Source organism: Xiphias gladius, chromosome 17, assembly GCF_016859285.1.
Source record: "Xiphias gladius isolate SHS-SW01 ecotype Sanya breed wild chromosome 17, ASM1685928v1, whole genome shotgun sequence".
Lineage (NCBI taxonomy): Eukaryota > Metazoa > Chordata > Actinopteri > Istiophoriformes > Xiphiidae > Xiphias > Xiphias gladius.
This window is the reverse complement of record NC_053416.1, coordinates 11,296,179-11,315,277: the sequence shown is the minus strand read 5'-3', so window position 1 is coordinate 11,315,277 and position 19,099 is coordinate 11,296,179. Positions and strand designations below refer to the sequence as shown.

The window sequence follows — 19,099 nt, the reverse complement described above, 5'->3', positions numbered from 1 at the left end:
GATGACTTGCATATTTTATGCAGAGATTGAAATTTATTTTAAACCCTTCTTGCTCAGGATTTAATAAGACATGTGGACTGGTGATGTTACCTTCCACTGTTTTATCTCCATCCATTATGCCACATCAGACACACTGACTGTACAAAGTAATAGGACAGCCTGTCACCTTTCGATTAAACAGACCATGAAATTGACTTTGCTGACCTCAATATTATTACCTTGAATTTTTTTTCACCTTCAACGTACAACATTTAATAAAGACATGAAGGCAGAGGGAAAGGCACACCATGTACATTGGCATATAAAAGTTTGGCCACCCCTGATCAAAATTTCTGTTACAGTGAATAGTTAAGTGAGTAGCAGATTAACTGATCTCCAAAAGGCATGAAGTTAAGATGAAACAATCACGATTAGTGTATTATTTTTGTGTTGTACAAGATTAGAGTGAAGAAAGGAAAGGAGCACCATACAAAAGTCTGGGTACCCCAAGAGATTTGAGCTCTCAGATAACTTTTACCAAGGTCTCAGACTTTAATTAGCTTGTTAGGGCTACGGCTTGCTAATAGTCATCGTTAGGAAAGGCCAAGTGATGCAAATTTCAAAGCTTTATACACACTCTGACTCCTAAAACCTTGTCCAAACAATCAGTAGTCATGGGCTCCTCTAAGCAGCTGCCTAGCACTCTGAAAATTAAAATAATTGATGCCCACAAAGCAGGAGAAGACTATAAGAAGATAGCAAAGTGTTTTCAGGTGGCCGTTACCGCAGTTCGTAATGTAATTAAGAAATGGCAGTTAACGGGAACGGTGTAGGTCAAGTTGAAGTCCGGAAGAGCAAGAAAACTTTCAGAGAGACCTGCTAATAGGGTTGCTAGGAGGGGCAATAATAATAATAAAACTCCCTTTTGACTGCAAAAGACCAGGAACAGGAACATTTAGCAGACTCTTGAGTAGTGATGCACTGTTCTACTCTGCAGTGACACCTGCACAAATATGAACTTGATGGAAGAGACAGAAGAAAACCTTTCCTGCATCCTCACCACAAAATTCAGCGTCAGAAGTTTGTAAAGGAACATCTAAACAAGCCTGATGCGGTTTGGACACAAGTCCTGTGGACTGATGAAGTTAAAATGGAACTTTTTGGCTGCAATGAGCAAAGCTTTGTTTGGAGAAAAAAAGGGGTGCAGAAATGAAAAGAACACCCCTCCATCTGTTAAGCACAGGGATAGATCAATCATGCTTTGGGCTTGTGTTGCAGCCAGTGGCACAGAGAACATTTCACTGGTAAAGGGAAGAATGGATTCAATTAAATATTCCCAAATTCTGGGAGCGAACATCACACCATCTGTAAAAAAGCTGAAGATGAATTTAGGATGGCTTCTACAACAGGATAATTATCCTAAACGCACCTCAAAATCCACAGGGGACTACTTCAGGACGTGCAGGCTGAAGGTTTTGCCATGGCTCTCACAGTCCCTCGACGTAAGCATAATCGAAAATCTGTGGATAGACTTCAAAAGAGCAATGCATGCAAGACGGCCCAAGAGTGTAAGAGAATTAGAGGCCTTTTGCAGGAAGAATAAGCAAAATCCCCCAAACAAGAACTGAAATATTCTTAGCTGCTAGAAACAGCGTCCACACGCTGCAATATTTGCCAAAGTGGGTGTTACTACATACTGACAGTGCAGGGTGCCCAAACTTTTGTTTCAGGCCCTTTTCCTTTTTTGTTCTTTTGAAACTGTAAAAAATTGAAACAAAAAAGTAATCTTGCTTAAAATATTAAAGAAAATGCTCCATCTTTAACCTTATGCCTTTTGGAAATCAGGTCATTTTTTTCTCGCTTAACTAGTCACAGTAACAGAAATTTTGACCGGGGGTCCCCAAACTTTTTCATGCCACTGTATTTGCATTATTCAGCCCCACTTAGTGATGATGGTCAAGCTATGGGCCCCTCTCCCCGCTCCCACCTTTTCACCACTTTCTTTCTTCTCTAACCCTAATGATGTGAAGTCTCTCCCTCTGGAAATTCTCAGCCAAAGCTTCTCAAGGCAGGCAGGGGTGAAGCAGGGAGCTGCGGAGGAAGAGCAAAGGATTTTTTATGTATTTATTTATTTTTTTAAATGAGAAGGGAATGAGTTTGCAGTTCTATATTTCATCTTTCATCTTCATATCACAGGATCAATGAAAAAGGGAAGGGCAAAACAAAACGTAACTGGGGTTAAGGGATGCTGTTAAATGGTCAGCACCTCTCTTATAATCTATGAACTGGCTTCTGTCTCCCTCCAGTGTTAGGTGGTAGATCTATCTTTAAAGATTTATGATACTTATTACTATATCAACTGGCAGGGAGTCAGCCGATCTGCCTCTAATGATTCCAGCAGCTTTTGATGACCAACTTCCAGTCACTCTTCCTGTATCTGCATTTTGAGGGGTCAATGGATACGTGCAGAATACCCATTCAGGTCTGTTGGCTAGGAACCATCTGCTTATCTTCTTAAATAGTTTTTTTTTTCTGTACTTGTACAGCAGATGCTTACAACTGAGCAGGAAGGCTGAATATTTAAAATATGACTCTGCCCTGCTGCAATATCCCGATTAGAAGCCAAACATAGACACAAACTGAAGGCTAATGAGGTCACTTTGTGGTTAAAAACAACATGGGCTCACACTTTCCCCCGAGAAGACTGGAAAGATTTCATTTTTACCGTTGTAGTTTTTGTTGTATTCTATCACTTCTTTAATTCTGTTTGTAAAAACTGCTCAGTAAGCACCCATTTGGTGATTTTCTGGTCAAAAGACTAGCTGTACGGATTAAGACCAGGCTATATTGGTAGCATAAATGACTATATTTCAACGTGAAACCGGTCCTAACTACGTATTGAGTATAGTCATTAAAATCCTGTGGAAATAAGGTTTTTATGTAGACATGATGTCTACAAAACTTGCACTTTTCAGCCAAATGTAGCCCAATTTTAACGTAGACATCAAGCCATCTTTTGACGTGTAAAATACCAAATTATTGCTTACAGGTTGCGTTTATGAGCAAACCATAATTCAAAAACGTACGCATACTTCTGCAGTGTAAGGTGGGTGTCGGTTATGGTTTGGAATAATCGATTTTAGTGCTGAAACAACTAATCAATTAATCAATTGGCTGATAGAAAATTAATCATCAACGATTTCAATAAACAAATAATGAATAATAATTTAAGTCAGTATTAAGAAAAATATATAAAATAATATTTCCTGGTACAAGCATCTCAAATGTAACTATTTGCTTCTTTTCTCTCTTTTTATGTCATTGTAAATTGAACTTCTTTGTATTTTGGACACCGGTTAGACAAAGTAAGCATACTGACAATGAAGCTTGGGCTATAGGAAATTGTGATGGGCATTTTCACTAATTTGTGATAAATTAAGGACTTAAACTACAAAGTAAAGTGATTAATAAAAACAACAAGTTAAATTAAAAGTAATCGACGGATTAATCGATAATGAAAATAATTGCTAGTTGCAGCCCTAATTGATTGAGTCTTAATTAAAAATGTCCAACACAATGATTTGAGAGTATGGAAATAATAAATAATTATGAGTTAACATGGTTAACAACCTGGCTGCATGCCTGACACAAGCATCTAGAGCCATGCTAGCAGGTCTGTGAGGCTGTACTTAAGTACAGGGATACTTTAAGCTAATGGCTAATGCTAGCATGGTAACATGCTCGCATTGATAATGCAACCTTGTTGATGTTTAGCAGGGATAATATTTACCATGTTCACTGTTTTATTTAAGCATGTTAGCGTGCTAACATCTGCTGATAAAGAGGGAATATCATTTGTTTTGCAAGTCATACACCAAAGCACTGGACAATTTTGACCTGATGATGGGCTCACCAAAGTTACTGCAATACATCCTTTGGGGAGCATGAATGTCTGTGCCAAATTGCATGGCAATCCATCCAATATTTGACAACACATTTCAAAGAAAAGCAAAAATGTCAAAAAAGTCAACCTTATGGTGGCTCTAGATTTAAAGGCAGGGAATCACCAAAGTCATTGGGATTCATCCTCTGGAGATCATGAATATCTGTACAAATTTCATGGCAATCCATGTAATAGTTGGCAAGACATTTAAGTCTGGACCAAAGTGGTTGACCTACCAACAGGCTGACATTGCCGTTCCTGGAGCTACATGGCTACCATGGCTAAAAATACAAAATTGATCAGATTAGACAGACAGACAGACAGATAGACAGAGAGAACATTATGTCCAAACAGTGAATTCCTGAAAATCTGAACAGCCCTCCATGAACTGTAGTCACACATGTATGTAAGTTTAGCTAAGCCAGTGCCGAGGCGACAATGCTCGAGAGGGGCCTCAAAAGATGAAAAGAAAAACCATCTCAGTTTGGCCCGATAGGCAGTGATCAAAGTCGGAGAGCAGATGTGACTTTAGGAACATAATGTGCTCAGCCAAGTGCGCAAAGCATTCCTGACAGGACAAAGTTGGTTCAGAGTTGACACTGATTTACGGTGTGGTGCGGAGCATTCTTTGTCTACTGGAGTAGAGAGGAGACTCGGGGGGTCTGCAGACACATTGTAAATTCTTACTAAACTGATGAGAGCAGACTTTGCTTAAACCATCACTGAGACATCAAACTAAACATGTAGAGGCTCCTTCTCTGTTTCTTACTTAGGATCCAAGAAGCTGAACCCAGTGTACCCCCGAGGCTCTGTAAGTGTTTCATCTCTTGTACAAGCAGTCCAGCTTGGCTTCCTTGTGAATATACTGTAGCACTGCTGTAAATGATTAGATATGTACTCATTTTGAATAATTCAGAGTTTAATGATCTTTTAAACTGGGCATATGTAGATTTTCTAACTGGTTTTCTCATTAGCATCTCATACAATAGGAGGATATGTGCTAAAGAAAACATTTATGTTACTGTATCTTTGGAAAATTTTTTGTTTCTCATGTTAGGCCACCACACACATATCCCACCAAGTTCATGGTTTCATCTGATATTTTTTCATAATTGATAAATGTTTAACCATTTGAATGTATTTAATTTTGTTAATAAATTATTTAGTATGTAGAATGTTCAAATTTAGCATGACATAGTACTGGGAGCTAAAGTGATGCCTTAAAATTTCTTATTTGGTCTGACCAGGTGCCCAAAAGAAAAAACCCAACAAAAAACATTCATTCATCATTCATCTTATCATTAATCAAAGATAAGAAAGAGAGAAATGCAAGCAATCTCAAGCTGCATCCAGTAGATATTTTACTTACCAAACAAGATTAATTAGAAAAACGTATAATTTGACACCCAAAAAATTATTTATAATTACTGTCCACTTACTAGGTTTTTGCCTGTATTTCATGGCCTTCTTCGGTAGATTGAGTTATAATTGTTAAACTTAATATTTTTACTATATATATATATATATATGATAAATAGTGTTAATTAATTAATGATATATTATTGTCGTAACTGTAAAACATATGACCGATTAGTGCTCTGGCACCTGATCAGTTTCGATTTTGATTTGATTTATGTATGGATCCATAAAAACACACCAATCCATGGTCAACTGTGCAACACTACAGGCAGATTTGCAGAATGTGTAGGTCACTTGAAGGATAAGTGTGGTAATCTAAGACCAAAACCAACGATGAACGATCCTACTAGCAAGTTTTGTCTGTGTTAGCCAAAGCTTGATTTAGCCTATTCTTCTGTGCCATAGACCTCCATTGTTGTCCAGCAGTTTCAGGAGATGACTGAGCATATTTTCATAAATGAAAGTATATTTTTGAGACTTGTTTCTAAAGAAGTACTTCTGTAGTGAGAGCAAATAGACTTGGGGCAGAGAGCCACAGACAAGTTGGGGAAGTATTCAGAGATGGGCTACTGCATATCTGGTTTTGGTCTTTTTATGGGATTTGTTGATAGTAACAAAATGATAGAACATCACCAGCCTTATCCTGAACTGACAGGTATTTTTCAGTGGTAAAACAAGTTTGTTTCTTCATTTGAAAAACATTTCTTTGCTTGAAGAAAAAAAAGGCCAAACTAAAAGAACAACATATTGGTTGACATTTTTGTTTTTTCCTCGAAGCACTACATAATGCCATTAATGTATTAATTTGTAGCCTAGCTCTCATGGGAACTAGCAGTGTTATTGCCATGCCCTTTCTCTCAGAGTTATACAAAACCACCCCAAAAACACCCTGAACTGATACAGATGCTCTTTTTGCTACTGTATACCCTTGGGTAGCAGCTTTACACTCTCAAAAACCATGAATATCAACATTTTTCCGCCTTGTCGGATTCCCACCGTTGATTGGAGAGTGATGGAATGTAAACACACACACATTACTGTGCAAACAGGTAAAACGTCCGATCAGCAGAAGCAGGAAGCAGGCGTAAAATTCTGCATGATGCACAGCGCAGATTGCAGAGAATGGGGACAAATGAGCAGAACAAAAGACTCACAGTGAAATGGGAAGATAAGGAGAAATACAGAGATATGTGAGGATTCAAGCCCCAGTATGCGAGAATAACCTTTTGATATAGTATAAACTCACCGTTTTCCTCTCAAGCACTCAAAGTGTGTGCAAGTCAAGCACAGCCGGACTTGATACTATACACAATCACTGTGTTCCCACTGGGTGTTCCACTCTGTCAACATGCAGATATGCAGCTCACTGCGACCGTCTGTTCTTATCAACATTCCTGTCGCGACCTTGGCTCTGACACACTGTTCAACTTTGTTTTTTTTATCAGTCAGCTGTGTGAGGTGAAAGTGAAAAGCAAACGCTTGCGCTTGCGGCGGCTGATGTCTGCTGGCCGGTGTGAGGTAAAAGTTTGTTGACTGTACGTATGGACGGAGGAGGTCCAGCGCCTCTGAAAGTCGATTCTGAGGTTTCCCCGACAGAAACCACGAGCAGAGCAGATGCCAGGAAACTCTTAAGCTCAAACGTGTGCTTTATCCTTCAGCGTTAGTCGGTCAGAAGCAATCTTTGCAATATTATTAATGGACCGTTGCATAGTCTGCAATCTGTACAACAAGCTGTCCAATCCCTAAAGGTTAGTCAGTACAAAGGGCATGAAGCAGTCTTACTGCTGACCTGACTCAAGGACTGGGAAACTAGAACTCTGATGGGTCTCTGGCACAGCTCAATGGCCTGTAATCGACATGAATAATTATTTCATGTTTCAGTGAAAACAATGAGTTAAATAAAGCTAAGATGCAACATGAATGATTAGAAGATGTTATCACATCATCATGTTAATACGTTAGAGTAACATTGCAGGTCATGAGTATTCGTTCAGTGATACATTTCTCATTATTTTGGCACTACCTTGGCTTTAAAATGAAAAAACACTCAGGCCATGGCTTTCGTTTTGTCATTTTGAGGGTGGGGAAAGTATGAGGTTCAGCTACATTATCAGCTGAGACGGCACAGAATTCAGAAAACTTTGTGATATCTAGGTCAACACACTAAAGTACAGACAACCAGTTTAGGTCAGGGCCGTGATGCCCCGATAATACTCGTGTCAAATACTACTTTTCTTATCAGTAAAAAACAAAAGAAAAAAGAGAAGGAAAATGAAAGGAAACCAATTACTTTTGAGGTCTATTCTACCATGGTGCAGGATATGTTCCATGGTAGGTTAGTGAGTGTGAGTAGTTACAATTATTCATATATATATATATATATATATATATATATATATATATATATATATTTCCCACTATAGTGTACAAAATTTTCCACATACGTTTGAATGTAATTGAGAAACAGATTCAAAATTTGTATAAACTGCTAAAACTCCTTAATGTTCTACAGTACAGTACCGATGCAGTTTGTATTAATACCACCCGTGTATTATCCAATGGCAGGTACGCTGACAGACATATTATTATTAATTACTGCATTAAATACATCATGAACAGTTTCTACATCATGAGTATGAGATATACCTGTGGGTGGTTCAAGTGCATCGGGATCTGGTTCCTTGATGGCAGTGTTGGTCAGTCAGTTGGCCTGCCTTTTGTGCAGAGCTGCAGTGATTAGACGATTCATCGATTGGTCAACTGGCAGAAAATTACCCATTAACAGTTTGATTAGCAGGTAATCTTTTGCTGGTTCTCGCTTCTCAAATGTGATCATATTCTTGTTTCCTCATCTTTCTTTATAGTAAACTGAACATCCTTGGGGTTCGGACTGTTAGTCAAACAACTATTTTATGACAATATATAGATCGAACAATGAATCGACTGATTGATAAAAATAAAATAGTAGATTAATCAATAATGAAAACATCGTTAGCTTCAGTCCTACTGTCTGGTGGTCCAATGAACATGCTTACATTAGCAGACTAACATGATCCTACCATTGCTAATATAAACATTTCACTCAGGACCAAAGGAAAAGCTAAGTTGTTAATCAAAGGGTAGAAAAATACAGCTATTAAAATTTGACATGGGGCCCGTTTCTAAGACAGGGCCTCAGGATAAGGTAAAGAGGCAGGAGCTGCCGTGAGGCTCCTATAAGTTTAAAATGCGCTATAGTGGTGCATACAGTGTAACAAAAGACATTTTTAATTTATCAAATTACCACAAACAAATTTTGCTACACACTAAACTTGGTATTTGAGGGGCCCTGACAGTCAGTTGGCCAGATTGCACAGTTAATGGTCCCACCTCACCTCAAATCAGCCACATACACGTTGAACTGTGCTTTGACCTCAAGGTTAGCAATGCCAATGCTAATCTAAATATAAATTTTATGAATGTGAATTTCATTGGTTCTTTTCATTTCAGACTTTTTTTCACATCAGACATTGAATGGCTTATCTCTATTTTAAGTGTTCCATTGATCAGCCATGACAGCGAGCCATCATGCCCAGCATTAATGTCCTGGACCTGGGACATGAACACAACAAAGTCATTATTCATGCTATTAATTACATGTGTTTTCCATCCTATGAATAAACAAAATGTCTGCAATGAAAAAGGCTTACTGGGCTACGATTAAATTAAACTCTAACAGGAGCGAGGTTCGGTTGGATGTATCATGGCCAACCATGATACATCCAACCAAACCTCGCTCTTGTTAGAGAACAAATCTGTGTAAAGGGCAGAGAACCCATCTGCCCTTTACACAGGCGAAGGATAAAAATGGTTTTCAAGCTGCTGCTTCACTGTTAAAGAAAAAAAAAAAAAATCAGCCCACACACGATGTCAAAACTTCATCAGGCATTTCATACAACAAATGACAATAAGCCTGCACGTACACACACAGAACAATCAGTCGGTAAGGGGGCCAAATAATCAAAAAACAGATTATTAAGAAAATATATATGTATTATTAAGGGCCATTAAAGCAAATTCCCCTTACCCAATAAAATTTAAAAACAATTATCAGTGAGTAACAGGAAAAAGTAGAACTAACGGTAAGTCCACAGAAAATAAGTTAATATTGACTATATAACTGTAGAATAAATAATTAACATCATATATATAATAAAAAGTACAAACCAGATAATGTGATACTGAAACCAACAAAATCTGAAAACATAAATTCTCAAAACGACAGGAAAATGAATGGAAAAAAAAAATGGAACGAAATATCAAAACAATCTCAGAAAAACTTGCAGGAACAGAAAACTGCAAGAAAATTGTTTTTAAAAATTCCCTCATAATCAGACTCTACAAACCACAAAATTCTTAGAGGGTCTTAAAAATCAGCAATGGTCAGTTACACCATTTAAATCAATGTGAATAAATCACGGGTGCAAGGCCCATAGAGCAAGACCCCCATACTGGAAGAGAGAAACAGAACAGCTGCACACTATGTCCTTTGCGTTCTGTCTCTCCCTCTGTGGTTGGTTTGAGTCGCTTCGTGTTTGTTTTGCGCGTCTTTCTGGGCTGCGTTTGAACAAGGGGCAGGTGGAGAAACGGGAAACGGCTGGACGTGCGTGTCCGGCCCGGGGCCACTGCTCGCACAGGGGGGGGGGGGACCCGAAAGCGGCCCGTTACGTTTCAGCGCCTGAATAAAACGCCGTGCTGGGGGCGGGGGGGTGCACGGTGCAAATCTTCCATTTCCAGCCAGGGCTCGACCATTTTGTGCGGCGGGTCCCGTATGTCTGACCCACTAACACATTTCTGCCTCGCAGACGGAGTGACGTCGCGGCGGGGCGGAGTCCGGGGCGTTCAAAACACGGGCTGCCCCCAATCCTCACTGATTTTTCGCTTCCTGCCTAATTTTGCGCTTATTTTCGCCACTGCAGCAGTTATTTGACGCACTTCGCGCTTCTTTCTTACTTTTTTTTTTTTTTTTTAACCTTTTTTGTTTTAGTTGCCATTTTTAGATCATGCGGCTCCTTTCCGTACATCCATCGCAAAACACGTTTTGTTCCGAGCTTGTTTTCTCTAACGGGATCCTACTGGTGATTGTTTGTTTGCTGCTTAGGATGAATATGGATTAAATTAAAAAACAAACAAACAAAACAAAAACAAAAAACCGTATAAATGCACCTGCCGTCGGAGAGATACCCTGCGTTTGAAATCGAAGAGGTAAGACTGCTCGAGCAAAAAAAGAAAACCGAGGAGGAGGAAGCGAACTGTTTTTGTCTGCAGCAGCGGCTGTGCAAGAGGCTGCAGCAGCTGCAGCCCATTATCCCGCCTGGATCCTGCCTGTGTTGCATTTCACCCACAGCAGATTAACACGCGAGCCACGTACCAGTGATTTTTAAACTTTTGCGATTTTGCACTGAAGTTTTTTTTTTTGTTTTTTTTCTCGATTCCGCGCTGCCTGTCTGGAAAATGGCGATGTTGTTTAGCAAACTGGAAGCCTATTTCCTGCTGCATACTTGACTCTTGAAGCGGATGAACTCTGGACCAGATTGTGTTAGCTGGCGCTCAAAACGGACAAAATTATAGCCGGTGGGAAATGTGAAGGGGGTTCCAGTCGCTGCTTCGGGCGGCTGACCTTTCTTTGGGGGCAGTCCCGGACTCTGCTGAGCAATAAATCATCTTTTTTGTCTCATCTTGATTTTCTTTTACCTCTCAGTAAGGAAAGAAAAAAAAAACAACCCCTTTTATAAATATGAAATTGGCAGGAAGATAGGTGAAATGTGCATGAAATAATACTGAATGAATAGATAAATTATTACTGTTTGACCTCTGAGTGAATGCAATGGGCACAGTTCAACATTTCCTTCATAGTTTATACGAAGGAAATCTTCATAGAACAACAGAAGATCATGACACCTTTAGGGACGTTTGGTTTTGTGTTTGCCAGTCTGCTCCCACTGTAATCTCTTACCCCTCGCCCCATTTTCCTCCACCTCCATCAGGTGTGTGTGCCCTGGGTGCAGCCTGGCCTTTGCTGCGGTGGCGATGAAGAACCCAGGCGCCGCCGAGAGCCGTCGGCTGGTCGGCCTGCTGGAGGGCGCTCTGGTCAGGGAGGCTCGCCACTGGAAGGTACCGGTCTTCAAGAATGGAGGCATCCAGGTGAGATACATGTGTGAGTCGTCTTCCATTTCCAGCTGGTTTAAAGGTGCAAAGTGTTGCATTTTGTCATCAGTCACTTTCAGATGTGGGTATATAATAACTAACATCAGGGGTCGGTATGAGGTGATGGGAAGCTCCAGGTCATATGGGGAAAAAGGCTTATTGTGTAATCCAGAACACACCTCTGCATGCAGGTATCAGTTGTGAACCAGCCGTTAATTTGACATTTGACCACTCAGGGCGCTGACATCTCTTCATCCCAACACCAAGAAATGATCCTTTGGCTCGGGGAAATGAGCAGGCTGTTCCAGTTCTGTCCGGAGACCTTTGCATTGGGAGTCTGTGTCCTCAACCGACTGCTGTCCACTGTCAAGGTAGATGACTACAACATATAATGGTTCCCAACATTTGTCTAGTATCTAAAATGGACTCTTTCGGAATAGTCCTAGAATTTCCCCATTACCAAAAAAACTATACAAATGGCTGCATAGAACAGTCCATAGTCCAGTGATGGACAACATTTTATTCTTCTCCTAAACTAATGTTCAGTATTCAATGAAAGCAATTAAATTTAGTCTGCGTGGGACATCACATTGTACTCTGAATAGGGCTGCACAGTGAATCCTGAAAAATTCTCTTTACTTGGGGTCCATGTACTTCCAGTTTTGACAGTATAAAGAGTAATTTAACTTTTTTAGCTTGACTGAGAACAGCCACCCGCTCTAAAATCAAACTCGGACAAACATCTCGGACCTTTCAAAGCCACCGATGCACAACATACAGCTCGCATCTCTTTACTGTTTGATATTCAGGCATCATTTTGAGGAAGGAACTGAGCTGCTTGTTTGTTTTTTCCTTTCTTGAGGGAGGAAAGAAAGAAAGTGAAGCAGATCTGTTTTGTTTCACATTCAATCTTTCTCTCTCTCTTAACTAAACTAAAAACTGTTTGTTTTTTCTTTAGGGCAGGGAGAAAGGGATGGAAGTGTGGCAGATCTGTTTCCACATTCATAGATCTTTCTGGCTCTTAAGACAAACTAACTGAAAGTTGTTTGTTTTTTTTCCCTTTATTTTCTAGGCCCAACCAAAGTACATGAAATGCATTGCTTTTACCTCGCTGGTCCTAGCTGCCAAAATCAATGAGGAAGATGAGGTAAGATCCCCCTTAAGGACACATGAAATCAATAGTGTCAGCTTTATTTAAAAAAAAAAAAAAAAAAAAGAGGAAAAAAGCGCACACATCCAAAAAACAAAACACCGACTTCAATGCTATTTCAAAACAATAAGTTTATTTACCTCCCTTTGTTGGTGTCTCTTGTAACAGGTAATAGGTTCTGTTAGAGACCTGGTTGTGCAGAGCGGATGCAACTTTTCAACAGCGGAGATTCTTCGCATGGAGAGGATCATTCTAGACAAGCTGCACTGGGACTTGTACACCGCAACACCAGTCGACTTCATTCACATAGTAAGTTAGATTTCAGCAGATAGACAGGAAAACAGAACTTTTTTTTTTTTTCATTTCTTTTTTTCAATTTGAACTGGACCTGAACTTTCAGAGCATCTCACAGGGAGCTGGCTGGTCTTGGAAATGCTTTGTGAATTCAGGTCCTGGTCGTGCCTAAAAACACAGCAGTACAAAAAGCACACATTAAACCATCATGCTTGCTTCAAGATGGTGTTTACGTACCCTCACACCCCCCCCCATGCCCCCACAGTAAAGACTTGGTCCTAGTAGAGATTGTGCAGTTCTTTTGATTTGATGCATTGTGCCCATGATTATTATAAACTCCATTCAGTCCAGGTGTTTCCTTCCGTTTTTAATAATCACTGTAGCCAAGCATGAAAAATAAAATCATGTCTCTCACTAATGCAAATAATGATGTCAAAGGGTCTGATTAGGGGATAAGTTAGATTTACATTTGGTTTCCAAAATATAAGGATAAGTAAATGTAATTAAATTGTGGCAGTCAGTTGATTTTTATTTACCAATAAAAGCTAGGCTAAAAAAACACTGCTAAATTTCGTTAACTTATTGGACATAGTCAAGTTATGACCCAGGCCAATTACCCAAAAAGCAACAAAGACGCATTTTAGCAGGAGGTCTGAATAGAGAGGAGGTCTAAATGAAATTCCTCTAACCACGTTAAGACTGCATTCGCAAGCTGCCAGCAAAATAACGGGCGTGTTGCATATCAGGCCAAGGCACTTCTGAGTAACTCTTACCCGCAGTCCTGCAATGGGAACCCAAACCCTGCTGCCACCGGAGGGAGTGTGGGATTGGAAGATCTATGGTATCAAACCTGAAGAAACGTAACACAAACATGGGCGATTTGGGCGGTTAGCGAATCGATAACATGTTCTGGTTTGTCGAGGATGTTTTTAATGTCAAAACAGGTTGGTCATTCTTCAGAAATGCCGTGTTTCGTAACTCAGTTTATGGCACAACATTGTCTCACTGCTTGGATGTGTAGACAGTAGTTTTTAACTGTGACAAATCACGCACATCGTTAAGGTCCCTTCATGCAGTTGGGGCCCAGGGCTGTATTCATGGGGCCCAGGGCTGTATTCATAACGCCCCTTAACAGGGACTCATCCAGGATGTAGTGAATAAAGATCTGTGTTTAAAACGGCCAAGACAGCAGGTAGAGCAGGTTGTTGACGGGCTTCACGCGGGGCAGCGTAAACGGTTTAATCTCAATTGATGTTCAGTGCAATAAAACTGTAAAGTCTTTACACACGTAGGACAAAACCTCAGTAGCTACTTTCGTTTTTAGCAACACTAGCAGCGCGGCTCTATGGACAGCAATGTCAGCCCACCACTGTCAGTCCAGACTGTGATCCAGTACCTCAACAGCTATAAAATGGATTGCCATGAAATTTGGTACAGACATTTTATGTTCCTCTGAGTGACCCACTTTCCATCTTAGTCTTAACTACAGTTAACTTGGTATCATTCATTCAGACAGTTTGACGAAACCATACAACGCAATATGATCTTCATATTCTACAAGCCAGGGATAACGATACTGAATCAGAAGTTTAACGTTATATAATGAAGGGGGACATTCTGGAGGGACAAAAGGCAGAGATCCCACCTGTGTTTTCTCGTAGAGCCGATGAAAGTGTTTCAAAGCACGGCAGAGGGTAATGTAGCCAAAAGATGTAGATGTAAGTGAATGAGGAGGCAAAAACAGGTTGTAGGGCAGCATCTCGATGCTTTATGAATTCAGCCCCTAATTTTCTTGACATAGTTTACACACTGTGTTGATCCACGCTATTGGAAGATTCCCCATTGAGAAGATACCGTATTTAGGAAGATATTGATTACTTGCCCAGGAAATGCCCCCAGTACATTTGTAAAGTCTTGTGCATCCCGGACCTAAAAGGACAACCCGCATTTCCTCGGAAAACACGTCACAGCGTTAGAATTGTTGTGATATTGAAATTGGAGGAGGACACATACATTTTTCTTAAAGCCACAAACCATAAATTGTCACCAAAAAGCGTCTTGGCACATTTGGACTGAGTTGGACTGATTCAGTGTCTTCAGCAAAACAAAAACTGGCACTTTCCCTTACTGATACTGGTGTCACAGATTTACAGTGTGGGGAGTTATTGTTGTGAATCTATTATTGTCCTAGCACTTTAAGAAATACAAAATCCAAGTCTTTTAAAATAAAGAGACCTAATGTATTAATAAAAGCTATAATAAAATAAAGACATTTCCTTTTTTATACTATTCAAATAAATATTTTTCAAATAAATACTTTAACTATACTGTTAATAACTCTCAACTGCATTTCCCCCTGCCCTGAAGAAATTACTCTGCATTCCCCTTCCTAAATAGTGTTATTCTCCATTGTCTACAAAACAGCAATCAATAAAATCTGTCAGTAATTTGTCACAGACTCTCCACCATGACGCTTTGATATGAATAAATAATATCTACAGAGATGCCTGGTTATTACCTCTCAAAATGCTTCTTCATACAAGTGAAACTCTTTAGAAAGGCAGAATCAGCTATGTGATGCTCCATGGCTGTTAACTCTGAACATCCAATTTTCTTTGCTTGCTACATTACCCTGAACTACGTACATTTCCAGGGCAGGGAGTGAAAAAGGAAAAGTGGAGGAGGAGGAGGAAGGGACGTTAGCAAGAGGTCAAGAGCAACTGTGTTAGGGGTCGCACCACATTGCTGAATCTACCTCCCAGCGAATTCCACTTTTCTTTTAAACCCATGGCTTATTTTTTGCTACAGAGTAAGAGACACACAAAGCAAATGAGTTGAACACAAAAAGCATCTGACTAGACCACGAATTATGCGTCTATTTCAAAATGTAGTGGGTGGTTTTCTTCAGCAGCCGCTTGTCAGTATCCTGCCAGCGCCTTTTATGCAAACCCAGGTGTTTAAATAAAGAGCGAGTTCAAAGAGTGTGTTTTATACTCACGGTGTGATAGAAGTATCTTTCTTTTTTTTTCTTTTTACATTGAGCCCCCTCTCAGGTTGTATTTTATAGTTCCTGCCTACAAAGGGGAACAAGGAAAAAGCAGTGCACGTACAATACAATACGGACAAGGTTACTATGATTCCTCAGGCAAACGGGGGGGGGGGGTGTCCTTCATTAGTAAAACCTGATAGTCAGATTCTCAATCCGTTGCCCCAAGTGTCCTCCTGCACAGAGCTTCAGCTTTGAATCTTTGCGGTAACTTAAAGCAGCATTGAACACTTGAGGACAGTAGAGAATCACAGACTGCGCAGAGACGGTGTCCTGGGTAGATGAGAATTGAGGGATGGGTAACGTGTTGACCCTTCTCTCGGATATGCATGGTTGGACATTAAATGCACTGGGTATATTTGATGTTGATACGAAGTAGTAGATGTCAGGGGTGAGCGAGGGATGGATGGACAATGAGAAAACAATGACATCTCTATTCTAACGTTTTGGTCTCATTCCTCTTCTTTTCTCTGTTCATCTCCGCCCTAGTTCCACGCCCTGCTCGTCTCCGGCCATCCCCACCTCATTCCGTCCATCGGGCCGGGCTCCGGCGTCGGCTGGGACCCGGCAACAGACCCCGGCGCGCTTCCCGCGGGGCCGGGGCGTCAGAAGAGGCCTCCGGGCCTCCAGGCGGCGCTGTGGACCAGGCAGGTGCAGCACTGTATGGCCTGCCACCAGCTTTGGCAGTTCAAGGGCTCCACATTAGCCTTGGCCATCATCACTTTGGAGCTGGAGGCGCTCACGCCCGACTGGTTCTCCGTCTTCACCGACCTGCTGAAGAAAGCACAAGTAAGAGAAACGGCACAGGCCTGCTAGGAAGGCTCTTCCTAATGGCTTGGTGTTTGAGTGAGGAGAGCATGACATACAGGACACCCGTGGGGAAAATGTCTGCTAGAGCCCAATCAATGCATGTTGTTATTTTGGCTGGTTTTAGCTTACAGCAAGTATATTGGAATCTGCATATATGCTGATTGATAATTAACAAGAGATTTCAGCACAGAAATGCTAAAAATCAGTCTGAGGTAATTTAGAAACCATTACATAGTTGATCCACCGGAGAGGCGGGCGGGCGGAGAGCAGGGCGACTCGGACGAGTATTACGACGGTTTTCGTGTTTGTATAGCGAGGAGAGGAGCCCGGGGCGGAGGGAAGCGATGGCGAGGTTTGTTTGGTTCCCAGCAGAAAGACATCTCCCCTGCCCGGCCAGCGCGTCTACATCTTCGACAGCGCCCAGATCCAGGAGGAGGAGCGAGCCTGGAGCCCCACGCAGCACCTCAGGCAGGCCAGGAGGGGGCGGGGCGGCGGAGAGCAGGGCGACTCGGACGAGTATTACGACGGTTTTCGGTGTTTGTATAGCGAGAGAGGAGCCCGGGGCGGAGGGAAGCGATGGCGAGGGTTTGTTTGGTTCCCAGCAGAAAGACATCTCCCCCTGCCCGCCACTACACCCTGCTGTCAACTAGCAGGACGTTTATTCACACCATCCATCTCCTTACAAGTGCACAGTGCCCCCAATCCGCATTAAGGATGTTATCAAGTCAACTCAGCACATTTCAGAGCCTCAATCATACGTTTCAGGGGGTACTAAGGTGATAGACTCATGTCGCTCACCTGTCGTAATATTTATGAAGTGATTTAAAGGAAGATTTGAGATAATAAAGGTAGAAATGGTTTAGAATGGTTTGGCTAAAATCAAATCACTGTTTTTAGTCCCTTTTTGTGCACTCGTCACCAAATGTGAATCTGGAGGTGTGTTATGGATCAGTGTACGAAGTTCACCTTAGTCTGATGCCAAGACTTGTTCTCTGTATTGACAGCTGTGCAGTTGAGTTATCGGTCCATTTCGGTTCTCTACCTATTACTAATTTTTTTTTTTTTTCCTTCCTCTCCCCCACTTTCAGGTTGACAGTGTCGAGTTCATCCACTGCAAAGAGATGGTGGACGAGTACCTACACAGCCTGGAGTTCTCCCTGCCGGCCAACGCCGTCTACATCTTCGACAGCGCCCAGATCCAGGAGGAGGAGCGAGCCTGGAGCCCCACGCAGCACCTCAGGCAGGCCAGGAGGGGGCGGGGCGGCGGAGAGCAGGGCGACTCGGACGAGTATTACGACGGTTTTCGGTGTTTGTATAGCGAGGAGAGGAGCCCGGGGGCGGAGGGAAGCGATGGCGAGGGTTTGTTTGGTTCCCAGCAGAAAGACATCTCCCCCTGCCCGCCACTACACCCTGCTGTCAACTAGCAGGACGTTTATTCACACCATCCATCTCCTTACAAGTGCACAGTGCCCCCAATCCGCATTAAGGATGTTATCAAGTCAACTCAGCACATTTCAGAGCCTCAATCATACGTTTCAGGGGGTACTAAGGTGATAGACTCATGTCGCTCACCTGTCGTAATATTTATGAAGTGATTTAAAGGAAGATTTGAGATAATAAAGGTAGAAATGGTTTAGAATGGTTTGGCTAAAATCAAATCACTGTTTTTAGTCCCTTTTTGTGCACTCGTCACCAAATGTGAATCTGGAGGTGTGTATGGATCAGTGTACGAGTTCACCTTAGTCTGATGCCAAGACTTGTTCTCTGTATTGACAGCTGTGCAGTTGAGTTATCGGTCCATTTCGGTTCTCTACCTATTACTAATTTTTTTTTTTTTTCCTTCCTCTCCCCCACTTTCAGGTTGACAGTGTCGAGTTCATCCACTGCAAAGAGATGGTGGACGAGTACCTACACAGCCTGGAGTTCTCCCTGCCGGCCAACGCCGTCTACATCTTCGACAGCGCCCAGATCCAGGAGGAGGAGCGAGCCTGGAGCCCCACGCAGCACCTCAGGCAGGCCAGGAGGGGGCGGAAAGCAGAGGCGACTCGGACGAGTGTTCTGACGGTTTCGGTGTTTGTATAGCGAGGAGAGCCGGTGGAGGGAAGCGATGGCGAGGTTTTGTTTGGTTCCCAGCAGAAAGACATCTCCCCTGCCGCCACCACCCTGCTGTCAACTAGCAGGACGTTTATTCACACCATCCATCTCCTTACAAGTGCACAGTGCCCCAATCCGCATTAAGGATGTTATCAAGTCAACTCAGCACATTTCAGAG

General features: G+C 41.8%; 1 protein-coding gene across 1 annotated transcript; it reads left to right on the top strand.

Annotated features, from left to right (window-relative positions):
- The first annotated feature begins 10,283 nt into the window (after positions 1-10,283).
- ccni2 (cyclin I family, member 2) lies at positions 10,284-18,656 on the top strand. The gene is made up of 7 exons (XM_040149604.1): positions 10,284-10,585; positions 11,368-11,524; positions 11,764-11,898; positions 12,600-12,674; positions 12,846-12,986; positions 16,507-16,806; positions 17,916-18,656. The coding sequence occupies exons 2-7, from the start codon at positions 11,411-11,413 to the stop codon at positions 18,249-18,251; spliced, it is 1,101 nt and encodes a 366-aa protein (XP_040005538.1). The 5' UTR covers positions 10,284-10,585; positions 11,368-11,410; the 3' UTR covers positions 18,252-18,656.
- The last annotated feature ends 443 nt before the right edge of the window (positions 18,657-19,099 follow it).

What these genes read in the sequence shown, in the direction of transcription:
- ccni2 (XM_040149604.1), top strand. Translation starts at nt 11,411, where the DNA reads ATGAAGAACCCAGGCGCCGCCGAGAGCCGTCGGCTGGTCGGCCTGCTG. An exon ending in TCAAGAATGGAGGCATCCAG is followed by an intron (nt 11,525 to 11,763) that starts GTGAGATACATG and finishes TTGACCACTCAG; the next exon opens with GGCGCTGACATCTCTTCATC. An exon ending in GACTGCTGTCCACTGTCAAG is followed by an intron (nt 11,899 to 12,599) that starts GTAGATGACTAC and finishes TTTATTTTCTAG; the next exon opens with GCCCAACCAAAGTACATGAA.